Here is a 14,173-nt window from a genome sequence, read left to right as displayed (position 1 = left end):
AATCCTTCCATAAACAATTCATCCAACTGTCACTATTTGCCAAAAAGAACAATCAGAAATTACTGTAACTCGGAAAATTAAAAGAATGGAAGGTCTTATTGGTTCTTTGAAAACAATCCAGGAAGGGATTTCAGTAGTCAGATTGCAAATGCCACCCAGTTTTACTTCCTATTTTTGCTTGATAAGTTAGTAACTTTGAAGTATGATTTCTTCAGACAGACTTGTCCCATTATGTTACTATAACTCTTTGAAGGTGTCTTTCCACTGAAAGGAATGCGCGTCCTGATAAATTGCCACACAATCACAGAAACCAGTGCAACAATAAAGAAGTTCTTGAAATAAAGTTTTGCACATATTGTCCTGTAGCTTTATATTACCTTATTTACTGATGCATGAAGAATTTCTGTTACTTAGTGGTATAACAACTGCAATTTTGTTGTGTAGTTAGAGAAGGGAATGGAAGAAGCCATCCACTTCTTTTAAATGCTAACATTCCAGGGAGATTAGTTTATCCTAATTTTAAAATAAATTAATGAACATTGGAATAAACTGAATGTCTAGGTCAGTGAGACCGAGTGCCCAAAAACTGGTCCCGTCCCTGCTCCACTCCTGCCCCTCCCCCGCTCCACCCCCCATCTCCTGCCCGCAGGGCCACTCACCACCTCCAGGGCCCACCGCAGATCGCCCAGCAGCCCTATGGCGGTCACACCCTCTGCCCACGCCTTGCAGCATCAACTGTGCACAATGGGGTGTGAGGGCAGAGTCTTGTCTACGCTGCCTGGCTGCCATGTCCTTGGCTGCGCTGCTCCGTGTGGGCCACACTCAGGGGCGACTCTCCTTCAGGGGGGCTGCTGGAAAGGGGGTCGCGGGGGGAGGCGAGGCTGGGGCAACGGCACATGTGCCCACAGAGAGGGCTCTGAGTGCCACCTCTGGCACCCGTGCCATAGGTTCGCCACCACTGGTCTAGATCTTAAAAATAATCATGCAGGCATTATAATTTGAATATAAGGCCACTTGGTATCCTAGCATTGGAGACAACAAATGTGTTAATAATTTTTGTACTCAGCATAACAGAAGTAACCTTCTAAAAGCTTTAGGCTCATGAACAATAGATTTAAAAGAGAAATTTGACAGAGCATCACATTCTACACTACAATTGTGAAAGTACTGAAGACAATTCTGTTTATAACAATTTATGTTGTTTGCTATGATCAGTGTAATTTTAGTTTTTTATACTTTTTTAAAGGCCTTCGGCTATGTCCCTTTTTAGAGGATCATAAAGAAGATATTTTGTGTGGACCTGTATGGTTGGCTATTGGACTTGACTTATCAGGACATGCTGGAATGTTGACACTCACAAGTCCAAAGCTTGTAAAAGGTAATACTTTTGCCAGAATATATTGGAGAACAAAATCTAAAATGTAATTAAAAAAAAAAAGATTAGATACAGACCTGATATTTAGAATTGATCCCTAACATTTAAAATGTGAATATTTTTTTGTTAAAAAGTTGGCTGAGAAGTGTTTCTACTTTAAGCATATATATAATGAGTTTTCAAGAACTAATTTATTTTCCTTATGTCTGTCTGTTTGATTCTAGGCATGGCAGGTGGCAAATACCGTTCATTTTTAATCCATGTGAAAGCTGTGAATGACAGAGTAACAGAAGAAATCTGCAATGGAGGAATCTGGCCTGTTTTAAGGATACCATCTCTGAAACCTCAAAATAACAAGGGACATTCCCTTGCATCACTTTTAGCAAAAGTTGCAGCAGGCAAGGTATTTAAATGATATATAGAAAAAGAATGGTCAAAATTATTTTCCTTTAATCGGTTACCTAAGGCCATCTTGTTAGGATTGAAGTGTCAGGTGTGTAATTACGACGTAGATATAAAATTAATATAAGATTGACAATACTAGGAGTAAAACAGTTGTGTGTGAAACTTATCTGATGAAATATCCATCAGCAAAACCATAGAATCAAGTAGCCTTGGAATTGGAAAATACCATGGAAGTCATTTAATGCAAATCCTTGCTCAGGGCAAGATCCGTAGTCAAATACCAATCAGCCTCTGTTTGAATATCTCTACAAAGGAGAATTTGTTCTATTTCCAGTCACATAGTCAGAAAGATTCTTCTAGATATTCTAGATCAGTGGTTCTCAACCTGTGGGTCGGGACCCCATTTGGGGTCGATCGACCATTTCACGGGGGTCGCCAAGCAAGGCTGTCTGCCATTTTTTTTGTCTGCCATTTTTTTTGTCCGCCATTTTTTTTCCTTTTCCAGCGGGTGCCTTACCTCCCTTGGGCTGGGCAGCTGGTAGTCGGCCTGCTCTGTCTCTGCCACTTGCCAGCTACGCCTTGGCCGGCGCAGGGGGCGGAACCACGCATGCGTGGCGCTCCCGGGCAGGGAAAGTCCTCGACTTACGACCGGTTTAGTCCTCGACTTACGACCGGTTTAGTCCTTGACTTATGACCGGTTGGGGTCGCGGCATTAAAAAGGTTGAGAACCACTGTTCTAGATATTTATCCTGAACCTGTATTTTTAATCCATTGACTAAACATACCCAAATCCTACAATCATGCCTCACATGAGACTTGGATTTCAGATCCTTCATCATGTTGAAAACCCTCTGAATTTGCTTCAGTTTGTCACCATTTGTTTTGAACAGTTATGTCCAGAACTAGATATGGAATTCCATACATGGTCTGACTAAGGCAGCGGTTCTCAACCTATGGGTCGCGACCCCATTTGGGGTCGATCGACCATTTCACGGGGGTCGCCAAGCAAGGCTGTCCTCCATTTTTTTCCCCTTTTCCGGCGGGTGCCTTACCTCCCTTGGGCTGGGCCAGCTGGTGGCAGAACCATGCATGCGCGGCGCTCCCGGGCAGGGAAAGTCCTCGACTTACGACCGGTTGGGTAGTCCTCGACTTACGACCGGTTTAGTCCTCGACTTACGACCGGTTTAGTCCTCGACTTATGACCGGTTTAGTCCTCGACTTACGACCGGTTGGGGGTCACGGCATTAAAAAGGTTGAGAACCACTGGACTAAGGGATAGTGGAATAGCTACTTCCCATGATCTGAACTGTCTGATCCTATTAATATGCTCCAAAATAGAATTAACAATAATCAAAATTAACCACAGTTCTAACCTCCACACAGCAATTTTACTTTAATGTAGAGCAGGCATGTGAAACTCGTGACGTCACACAACATATCGGGCCGGTTTTGCCATTGCCAGCAATGGGGTTGGCGCGGCTTCCACGTGACGCGTCCGGCCCGTAGGCCAGCAGTTTGACACCCCTGATGTAGAACTTGCAAATTAAACATCCCTGTCTATTCAGGAAGAGGATAGGAGACACAAGCAAGAGCTATTGCAGTCTGTTCATAGTACACTAACATGTTTAGCATGACATACATATATTGTCATTATATTTTTTAGACTCTGATGTTCCTGATAATATGCTTAACTGCTGAACCTAGTTTAAAATAATATGCAGGCCTAACATGTAGGACATGGGACAGATCTTTTTTTGATAATATTGTATTGTTTTCTAATCATCTCTCCTTATGTAGCTGATAAAATAAAGAGCATATTCTCTCTTTCTATCCTCCTCTAATTTTTGATAGTTCTATCTTCATGCGTGCCTTGTTAAGTACATTGTAATATATGATATGCTTACATATTGAGAAACATAGTAGAACTTGTATATTGATGTTTCAAATTTTTGTATAATGCAAGATTTTTAAATTGTGAGAAAATGTGTTTTGGTATTAGTTGATAATAATTTAAGTAAATTTCATAATCTGGCAAAACGAAAAATACTTGTATATCATGGAGACTATAACTTTTCAAATACATGAGTTGTTTTTTAAAAACAGGAGAAATCTTCTAATAAAGCAGAAACCAGTACTTCCTCACGGAAATCTGACAACCTACGAGGATGCGATTTGCTGCAAGAGGTCTCCGTAACGATTAGAAGATTTAAAAAAACATCTATTTCAAAGGAAAGGTTAGTTGCTTATCAGTGAGTATATTTCATAAATATATTTTTAAACAATACATTCAAAAAGAATGTAGGTTAATGCATTATTGTTATTATTATGAAATACATTATATCTCAAACAATAATACATAATAAGAAGGGCCAACTGTATTGAATATAAAAATAAAGCTTTAATTTTTAACTTAAGTTGAGTTTACTTTAGATTTAATTAAAATCATTAAAAATCATATGGCAAATCTTTATTAGAACAAAACTTTTCCCCCCTCAAGTCAGATTTGACATGTGACAACCATACATACAGTTTTATAGATAACATTTTTAAAAGTTGTTTGCTGGCGCTTTTTTTCTGCAGCTGAGACAGAATGATTATCTCGGAGTCACCCAGGTGGCTTTTATGCTTAAGGCAGAACTTAAAATCAGAATGTCCAGCATCTTAATTACTAAATTGGCTTGCTCTACAGGTGGTCCTCGACTTATAACCAAAACGGAGTCCAAAATTTCCATTGCTAAACAAGACAGTTAAGTGAATTGTACCCCATTTTGGGATATTTTTTTGCCACANATCCGGTCGTTAAATGAATCTGGCTTCCCCCATTGACTTTGCTTGTTGGAAGCCAACTGGGAAGGTTACAGATAGTGATCACATGACCCTGAGACATTGCAGCAGTCATAAATACTTGCCAGTTGTCAAGGGCCTGAATTTTGATCACATGACCATGGGGATGCTTGCAATGGCTGTAAGTGTAAAAACTGGTGATAAGTCATTTTTTTTTCCAGTACCATTGTAACTTCGAACAGTTACTAAAGGAAAGATCGTAAGTCGAGGACTACCTATATAGTAGAACAGTTTGATGAAAAAAGAACCTTCAGAAAATTAAGCATGTGTAAAATAGTAACAGAAAGAACACACTTTTAAGATTTTCTGCCCTAGCTTCTTTTGCCCGTTGAGCTAAATGACAAACTTTATGGCCATAATCATCTTCAAGTTATCGGTAGTCCTCAACGTATAACCACAATTGGGATCAGAATTTCAGTTACTAAGCAATCATGTGCAACTGCAATCCTAGCACTCCAAGAATCGTAGGTCGGTAAGTGGAGGTGATCTGGAGTTGGGGTGTCTGTGTGTGTGCGTGCGTGCGCGCGCATGCTGCAGTTTGGTGCAAAACCACAGCTGCCCTGGAAGCCTCAGCTGCCCCACCCAGCCTGGCAGTGTTTACGACGGCTGAGTGCAGCAACTCTCCTCACCTATCTAGGGGCAGATTTGCAGCCCTCATGCAGTCATGAGGGCAGGTGGGCTGCCAATTTTGATCCAGGGACATTGCAACAGCAGTAATCTTGGGCATGGGTTGTAAGTCCATTTATACAGCACCGTCATAATTACAATTGCTGAACAGATGGCTGGAAGTCGAGCATTACCTGTATCTGATCAAGAGTGGTTTTAGCGGGTTATTTAAATATCATGGATTTCTATAACAAGACAAGATTTGAATTTCAAACCTAAGAGGTAAAAAGCAGTTTCAGGACTTTTTAAAGCCATGGTAGAGAGAAACCATAAGCTTCTATTCTTCCTTCTTGAAAAGCCTTAGCACTGCTATAATGAAAAGCAATAATAGTTTACTCCCTGTTCACTGAGTAACTTCCTTCTTTGTTATTGTATATCATTTCTTCTCTAGAGTTCAGAGGTGCGCCATGTTACAGTTTTCGGAATTTCATGAAAGACTTCTTAACAGCCTTTGCAAAAAGGCAGAAGATGGAGTTGTGACAGAACATGCTCAAAGTCTTGTATTAGATATCTTATGTTGGCTAGCAGGAGTTCAATCCAATGGACCAGGGAGGTAAAAAAAAAAAAAGGGGGGGGGGAGCTCAAATTTCTTACCTTTGTTAGAAATGTACTCAAAAGTAATGATTGAGTTGTTAAGTCTGCTTTTGTTTTTAATGTTTTAGCTCAAGAGAAACAAATGAGAGCTTGTTGTCGAAAACAAGGATGTGTCTTTTCCACATAATTCGAGTATGCTTCTTTGAAGCCGGGCGAAGCATAGCACATAAATGTGCACGGTTTCTAGCTCTTTGCATAAGGTAATGATGTTACTTTTTTTTCAGCTTAAAGTTTTCTTTTACTTGACTATTCTAGCTAACACAATGTAAAATATGTTAACATAGATGATCTTTTATAGAGCAAATTTGTAGCTCTATCCTGTAGCTCAATCCTGTGTCTATGTGGAAGCTCTTTGTAGCTCAATCCTGTGTCTATGTGGAAGCCCTTTCCACAAAATTTAATATTCCCAGATAGCTGGAGATTGGATTGCACATTGATTAAGCCTTTTCTGTGCTGAGATACATATGGATGTAAAAAAAAAAAAATTCTGAATAATGTTTGCTGATGAACAAAATAAAATATTAAAATAAAATTGATTGTATATTTTTGTAGTAATGGGAAATTTGAACCAAGTCAACAAGGATTTAGCTCAGTCCTTCTGAAGGCTTTGCTTGGCAATATATCTTATTTACCTGCAGCTGCAACTGGAGGTAAGATTAAGGTTTTTGTTTTGGGAATCAAATTTGATTTCTTTTGATACTTTCTACCTGTTTTTCTTTGTTCTTTGTTCTTCTCTGTTTTAGTACTAATCTTGAATTTTACTTATTAGTCAATTCTACTCTGCGTGTATGTTAATGTTACATTCAGAGTAGTATAACCTAGGAATACTGCCTGAACAGGTATCAATGCAGACTTACCACAATCTGTTAAAATTGATTAACAAAATATTTTATTGAATGGATTTTGTAGGTGTCTGTAAACATATAGTTAAATATTGCTTTTGTATTTACCTAAGGCTGAACATCTATATGTGTTCCTTTTAGGTTCTGTGTATTGGTATTTTGTTTTGCTGAATTATGTAAAGGATGAAGATTTAGCTGGCTGTAGTACTACGTGTGCTTCCCTGTTAACTGCAGTCTCTAGACAATTACAGGACCGATTAACACCCATGGAAGCACTACTTCAAACAAGGTAACAAGGGGAAAACTGCATCACTTTTTATTCATTCATTCAGTTGCTAAGGTTATTGTCATCAGTGACACTAGGTGCTTACAAAGGGTTAAAATGGAATAATATCAGTCAGTTAAGAATGATAATAAAACAGCTATGGAGGAGAGGGAATGGGAATGACAGAACAATTAAGTAGAATTGTTAGAAGTGACATCATCTCATAATTAAAGTGAGATGGACGGTCTCTAAATTCAATAAATAAATAAAATAATGTCCTAGCTCAATGCCTGTGTTATAAGCCAGCTATTTAAGGTTTTCTTAAAGGATAGATCTTGGGTAATAAGGGCCTTGGAAGGGAATGCTGTTTCAAAAAGCAGTGCAATGACATGGAAGACATATCTCATGGGTATGATATTGCTTAGTAGACAGTAGCTGAAGTACGTGTGCCCTGTCAGATTTTTACAGGACAGGCAGAGATAATTGGAAGAGGCAAGCCTGCAAATACCCAGATCTTGTCCTATAGGCTGTATTAATGACAACCAGCATCTTTGCTTATACCCCAAAGCCAGTGGCGGGATTCAAATAATTTAACGAGTTCTCTCTGAAATCACAGAACCCTTTAAGAGATGCACGCATAAAAACCAAGCTAGAGCAGGGGGGAGCTGCTCCATGCACCCTGCACCTGCTTACTTCAGGGCCCCCACACCCAGGCCACTCCCCGCTCAGTGACCTCCCCCCACTGGTTCAGTGAACTGGCTGCCCGCCTGCCTCTTCCCTTTCACTCCCCTCCCAAGCTGGACTGCCATGCTATGGAAGATGGACCTTACCCAGTCCCCCTCCGCCGTTTCAGAGCCAGGGGGTGTTACGGCGAAAGGCTCTGGCACCGCTGCACAAGAGCCGTATCTGCCGCTGGAGGGGCTTTCTTCAATCCCCGCTGCCCCTGCCGCCCCCGCTTCGCCTCACAGATCAACTGTCCGGTGGCAGTGGCCAACTCCTTTTCTTCCACCAATTCTCTTGTGGCTTGCGCCGTGACCAGGGGGGTACAAGCCTCCCCTGCCAGCTCCCTCCGCCAGCCCTGGTATCCCTCTGCCAGCCCTCCGTCGCCGCCACTGCGCACCTGCTTGCACAAAGCAGCAGTCCATGTGGGCTGCCTTCTTCCCAGAAAGAGAAAAAGGGAGAAAGGGAGAAAGGCAGCTTATGGTAGCTTCCTTCGCCTCCCCAGGTGTCCTTAAGTCTTCCTTCCTTCCTTCTGCTGGTCCGCACTTTCTTGCTGCCTTGCATCGGCTGGCGTCTCCCTTCTCCGTTCTGGAAATGGCAGCCCCGTTTTCTGTCACTTTCCTCCCGGCAGAAGGGAGGAAAGGAAGGACGCTTCATATGGAAGGATGCTAAGCTCCGGGGAAAACTACTCCAGCTGTAGCTGGGCGAGGAAGGCCAGGGTCTTGCAAAGCCCTTGGGAAGTGGATTTGCTTCCCGCAGGGTTGGCCTCGACACCTGGTTCAGATGGCAAACAGAAGAGCTTTGCTCTTTTTCTCCAGGAGGCCCTTTGAAATTGTCCCCCCCCTTCGCTTTTCTGCCTTAAAATCCAGAGCAAACACATTTTCCTCCTGATCAGCTGAGGATGCGGTTGCTGAGTGTCTGCTCTGGATTTTAAGGCAGAAAAGTGAAGGGGGGGAGCAATTTCAAAGGGGCTGGAGAAAAAGACCACAGCTCTTCTGTTTGCCATCTGAAGCCGATGCCGAGGTTAAATATATTACATGTACCAAGGAACACCCGTAATTGCTGCACTTGAGCCCCGTGTGGTGAACTTTTTAAACATACTTTTTAGTAGGTACTTATCCTTTGTGTTTGAAATAATATTAGGCATGTTGTTTTATTTTCGCATTGTTTTTAAATAGCTATTTACTGAATATACTTCATGGAAATGTCAATTTCTTGTTTCTTAAAACATGTAATAGTATTGGTCATTCAAATTCTTAATGCTATATATTCAATTGATTTTATCCCATTAATCAAATTTACATTGCTTATCACCTAGTGTCCTGCATTACATTGTTTTTCAGGTATGGGTTATATAGTTCACCTTTTGATCCGGTGCTCTTTGATTTGGAAATGAGTGGTTCTTCTTGTAAGAATATATATAATAGCAGCATTGGCGTTCAGTCAGATGAAATTGATTTATCTGATGTTCTCTCAGGTAAGCCCATGTATCTGCTTGTAACTGTGAAGTCAAAAGATTTTTTTTTTATAGTCACTATTGTTTGCTTTTGGCAACAACTTTATATAATTTTCATGTTGCAATTTGTCATTGAAGAAAATCAACCTCTTCAAAATAGGCTGAACTTACTTTGTGTTCAACAGAGTTACATTGCCACAAGGAAATGGTTGTTTCTTCAGATTAGGTCAGCCCTTTGAGATAGGTCAGGGCAGGATACAGATCTGTAGGGACATCTGGAACTCAATTAATGCAGGATATAATAACCAAATCTTCAAAACTTGACAGAGTTCCTTTGTCTCTCATCTTATACCCAAAAGAATCAAGGCAAGGCAATTTTGAGTTTCCCTAGGAATATGTATAATTTGTTTTATCTCAATATGATAATTTTGAATATTCTGAGATCAGAACAAACAGTCGATCTGTTTTTAGTGGCATTGTTCTGAATGTTCTGATTAGAGGAAGCAATTTTAAAATTAGTATTTGGAATTTCCCAAGGAAAACAAATTTTGTTTTTTATATCAGAGGAAAAGATTCCAGTTGCTTTGAGTTTGATTCCAATGGAACATTCTGACAGAACATTGAGTTTTATCATGAAATAAAACCTACTCCCTGTTTGGATCACTCTTAAAAACAATAAAAGAGGTTAGGACTACAGGAAAATTGGAGACGATTCTTTCCCTCCACTATGAGAGCAAGCTTGAGCTGAATCCAAGTTCATTCTTTGAAAAAAAATCACTGATAAATTTGGTTTTGACCAATCATGCAAACCGGTATATTAAATTGTTTTAAAATTTTGAATCTAAAGCGTCCAATTGTGTGTGGAAGCCATTTTAACTCTTAAAAGGAGAGTAGGAGTTGCTAATTTTTCTATGGTACTTCTTTCTGGTGTAGTTTCTTTGTGTTTTCATGCCATGTGAATTGTACTAAAATATAGAAGAAGTGAGGCTTGAGATGTACAAGTTGTATGTTTCTCTTATATGTGTTAATTACATACATAGGGGGTTTTTTGGTTTGGATTGGGTACTTAGTCATTTATCTTTTCTTCTCCCCTCATTTTATATACATGATAGCAGTAAAAATTAAAACGTTATTTCTAGTTATAATACAAGTGAATTGAATATATTATTTTTTCCCAATTCAGGGAATGGAAAAATCAGTAATTGTACAGCAGCTGAAGGTAGTTTTACTTCCCTCACTGGACTTTTAGAAGTTGAACCTCTACACTTTACTTGTGTTTCAACCAGTGATGGAACAAGAATAGAAAGGGACGATGCAAGTACGTTTACCGGTATATATATATTTATTACTTTTTTCTATGTAAGCCAAACTGTATTAATAGTCCAGTGTAATCTTTCCAATAAGAAAGCTATGATGAATTTGAGCTATTAATTGTTAAACAAAGGATATTGACACATTGTAATTAATCACATTGTAATTCAAGACTTAATTTAATGATGAGAAAAGTCTGCCTGCCTTGGAAATCAGTATTTTGATTTCCCTATTTGCACAGTGAATGTTGAATCAAAGTTCCATTAAATTTATTTATTTATTTATTTATTTGAATTTGTATAGCGCTCTATCTCCCTTATGGGACTCAGGGCGGTGGACAGGCGATGATAAAAATCACAATAAATATAGTCAAATTTCTATTCTAAAATCAAATTAAATAAAAGGCCTGCTCTAAAATACCCTATATAAAACCTTTACTAAAACATAATTAAAACTATGCCAGGCCGGCCGCCCGGAATAAATGGGTTTTCAGGGCTCGGCGAAAAAGGCGCAGGTCCGCAACTGTACGTAGGTCGGGGGGGGGTAGGTCATTCCAGAGGGCAGGAGCTGCCACAGAGAAGGCTCTCCCCCTGGGGGTCGCCAGCCGGCATTGACTGGCCGACGGCACCCTAAGGAGGCCCTCTCTGTGGGAGCGGACTGGTCGGAGGGAGGTGTTTGGTAGAAGGTGTTTGGTAGAATTTAATGATGAGAAAAGTCTGCCTGCCTCGGAAATCAGTATTTTGATTTCCCTATTTACACAGTGAATGTTGAATCAAAGTTCCATTAAAAATTAGACCATTTGCGACTTTTTTCTTTTAAGATTGATTTTCTTGGTCATTACCCAAACTGTATTGTTTTCAGGATAATATTCTGTGTCTTGCTTTTCTTCATACATGGCTTTTTTTTGTTGTTGTTTCTTTGTTTCATGCCAGTGAGTACCTTTGGGGTTACCCCAGCAGTTGGAGGCCTCTCATCTGGGACAGTAGGGGAAGCCTCGACAGCCCTGAGTTCAGCAGCCCAGGTAGCTTTGCAGTCTCTCTCTCATGCAATGGCCTCAGCCGAGCAGCAGCTCCAGGTGCTTCAAGAGAAACAGCAGCAGCTTTTGAAGCTTCAGCAACAGGTTGGAGGCCATCTCTTTCATGATGTCTCTAAACTTCAAAAGCTGAGAGGATAATTCCCTTAATTGCAGAACGTCTCTCTTGTTTGTGAGAGAGAAAGGAAGGAAAAACAAATCAGGCATAACTATCAAAAAATACATCTCTAGGAACATGTAACAAACCTTCTGACTTTGAAAGTGCACAAGGGCCTTCATTGGTGCAGAAAAATCTTTCTTAGATACGTTGGTGTTCCATTTTCAAAGATCTTTATTTTAGATTAAGAACCAAATGTGAAAAGATGAAAAATGCCGTTGGATTTCTTTCCAACAGAATCAAATAGGTTGCTGTTTGATGAAGAGCCTTAGGAACAGAACCTTCTTGTCATTGCACTCAGGAAGGGATGCACGGTTTTTTTCTGCTCCTTCTAAAGTGCATGTTTAACTGCAGTCCATCTTAACCATTCTAATCCGTTCTTGTCAAGCTTAAAACTCAAGAGATCTTCTGTTAGCAAATTTCAGTCTTATATATCTTCAGAAAATCCTTTGCATCTGAAGCAACCTGGATGAAGCATTTGAATTTACATTAATTGTATGATAATCTGTATTGACTTAGATCATATGGTACAATGACATACTTTTGTATTTGAGTAATGCACGTTACTACACCGAGCAGTCCATTAAGATAACTTCCCTGAAATATGCAAATTTGTTTTTTAAACCTTTTTTTAATATGAAAGAACCATCACAATCAGGGGCATATGGTATAAGAATTTCAGGTTGTATTCACAGTGGAAGGATGTACATCTCTTGTCCCACTGAACAGAATGGGATTCTAAGATGTTTACAAATGTGTGAACTAATGACTTTGATTAGATTTAAGCTTTAAGCTTTCAGTCTCACGCATTCTTAGATATAAAATTCTATTGAATGTAAGTTGTACTAAATATATTTAAGACAATTGGGCTGCACTGGACAACTTCAGCTTGCATGGTTTATGCAACAGGTTATTTCTAAGAGACAAGTTCAATAAACAAAATTAGGTGAGTTTTGAAGTGTTCTACTTTCATTTCTTGCACCGTTGTTCACTTTTCTATGCTACCTTTTGCATTCTTTTGGTAAAAAAAAACCTTTGGTGTGTTAAATGAAAGCTGAAGCTATTTGCTTTTATGTTTGTTTTGTTCATGCTGCTTATTGCTAATGCTTTTATTGCTGCTGCCTTCACAGGCAGCAGCAGCCTACAGTACATATGCTGCTTTTATTTTCCCTGCAGAAAGCAAAGCTGGAAGCAAAACTACATCAGACAACAGCAGCAGCTGCTGCCGCAGCATCAGCAGTTGGTCCTGTTCACAACTCTGTGCCTTCCAACTCAGTAGCAGCCCCAGGGTTCTTCATTCATCCGTCGGATGTCATCCCACCCACTCCTAAAACAACCCCCCTGTTCATGACTCCGCCTCTTACGCCACCCAATGAGGCAGTTTCTGCTGTTATCAATGCAGAACTTGCACAGCTTTTTCCGGGTTCAGTCATTGATCCTCCTCCAGTTAACCTTTCTGCACACAACAAAAATGCAAACAAGTCCAAAACGGTAACTAAAGAAAAAGAAGAAAAAAGGAAAAAAAAGAGCTTTCATAAAATTGCAATCTAACTATCATTAATGACAGGAACTATTTTGACTGCGTGGTAGTTTGACTTTTATCTAAGTGTTGAGAGTATATTTTGACAGGGAGTTTTGTTAAAACCTCTTATATAACAGCCCCAAATCTATTAAATCTATAACAGCCCCAAATCTATTAAATTCCATATAAGGAAGCTAGTGCAAATAGCTTGTTAATGCTTTGAATTTTTCCATAGGTAGGCTTAAAATCTAATCCGTATTACAATATGAGTGATCAGTTTTTCAACCTTGAGTTTTCAGTCTGCTCTTTTTACTTTTGCATGTGCAGTAGCAAGTGACTAATACCAAATACAATAGATGTATGTATTGATCAGTTTTTCTTCTTTCAGAATCCACTTGGAACTGGACTTGCTCTTGCAATATCTCATGCTTCACATTTTCTTCAGCCACCTCCTCATCAGTCTATCATTATAGAGCGGATGCATTCAGGTAAAATAGTAGTCTGTAAGTTAATTCTTTCTAGGTTAATTTGATTTGAATAGCTAATATAATAACTAGGTTCCAAAGCTGATACAATGGTACCTTGGTACTCGACTGTTTCAAAACTGGTCAAATCTGGGACCCGACACATTTTCACATGAAAATGTCCCCAATACTCACCAGTTATTTAGTACTGGACATGCTGCAAAAGGAAGTGGGAGATAGCTGCAGAGGGCCAACAGGAAGTCGGCCATGCTGGGAAGGTCACTGCAAAAGGAAGCATAGGCTACCCACAGAGGGGGTCCCAGCCAGCCATACTGGGAAGGTCACTGACATAGGAAAAGGGACAGATAGGAAGACCTTCCTGGCCAAAAAATAGTCATGTGGTAAGTCACATGGTTTGTTTGGTATTCATCCTTTTTAGTACTTGTTGCATCTCCTGGAACCAATTAAGGACAAGTACTGAGGTACTACTGTATAGGTATGACCAAGGCCCAAAGGGTG

General features: G+C 39.8%; 1 protein-coding gene across 1 annotated transcript in view; it reads left to right on the top strand.

Moving 5' to 3' along the window:
• The window catches only part of BIRC6 (baculoviral IAP repeat containing 6), a 146,088-nt gene that overhangs the window by 30,025 nt on the left and 101,890 nt on the right, over nt 1–14,173 (top strand). The window contains exons 15-26 of the mRNA XM_015815994.2: nt 1,247–1,378; nt 1,600–1,778; nt 3,884–4,014; nt 5,682–5,843; nt 5,953–6,084; nt 6,437–6,534; nt 6,868–7,015; nt 9,055–9,188; nt 10,351–10,497; nt 11,411–11,598; nt 12,845–13,159; nt 13,579–13,678. Coding sequence (XP_015671480.1) covers nt 1,247–1,378; nt 1,600–1,778; nt 3,884–4,014; nt 5,682–5,843; nt 5,953–6,084; nt 6,437–6,534; nt 6,868–7,015; nt 9,055–9,188; nt 10,351–10,497; nt 11,411–11,598; nt 12,845–13,159; nt 13,579–13,678 — 1,866 coding nt within the window. The remainder of the gene's footprint in view (nt 1–1,246; nt 1,379–1,599; nt 1,779–3,883; nt 4,015–5,681; nt 5,844–5,952; nt 6,085–6,436; nt 6,535–6,867; nt 7,016–9,054; nt 9,189–10,350; nt 10,498–11,410; nt 11,599–12,844; nt 13,160–13,578; nt 13,679–14,173) is intronic.

The sequence above is a fragment of the Protobothrops mucrosquamatus genome, unplaced genomic scaffold, assembly GCF_001527695.2.
Source record: "Protobothrops mucrosquamatus isolate PMUCROS unplaced genomic scaffold, P.Mucros_1.0 scaffold393, whole genome shotgun sequence".
Taxonomy (NCBI): Eukaryota; Metazoa; Chordata; class Lepidosauria; order Squamata; family Viperidae; genus Protobothrops; species Protobothrops mucrosquamatus.
Note: the sequence above shows the minus strand (reverse complement) of the source record. Positions and strands in the feature narration are given on the sequence as shown.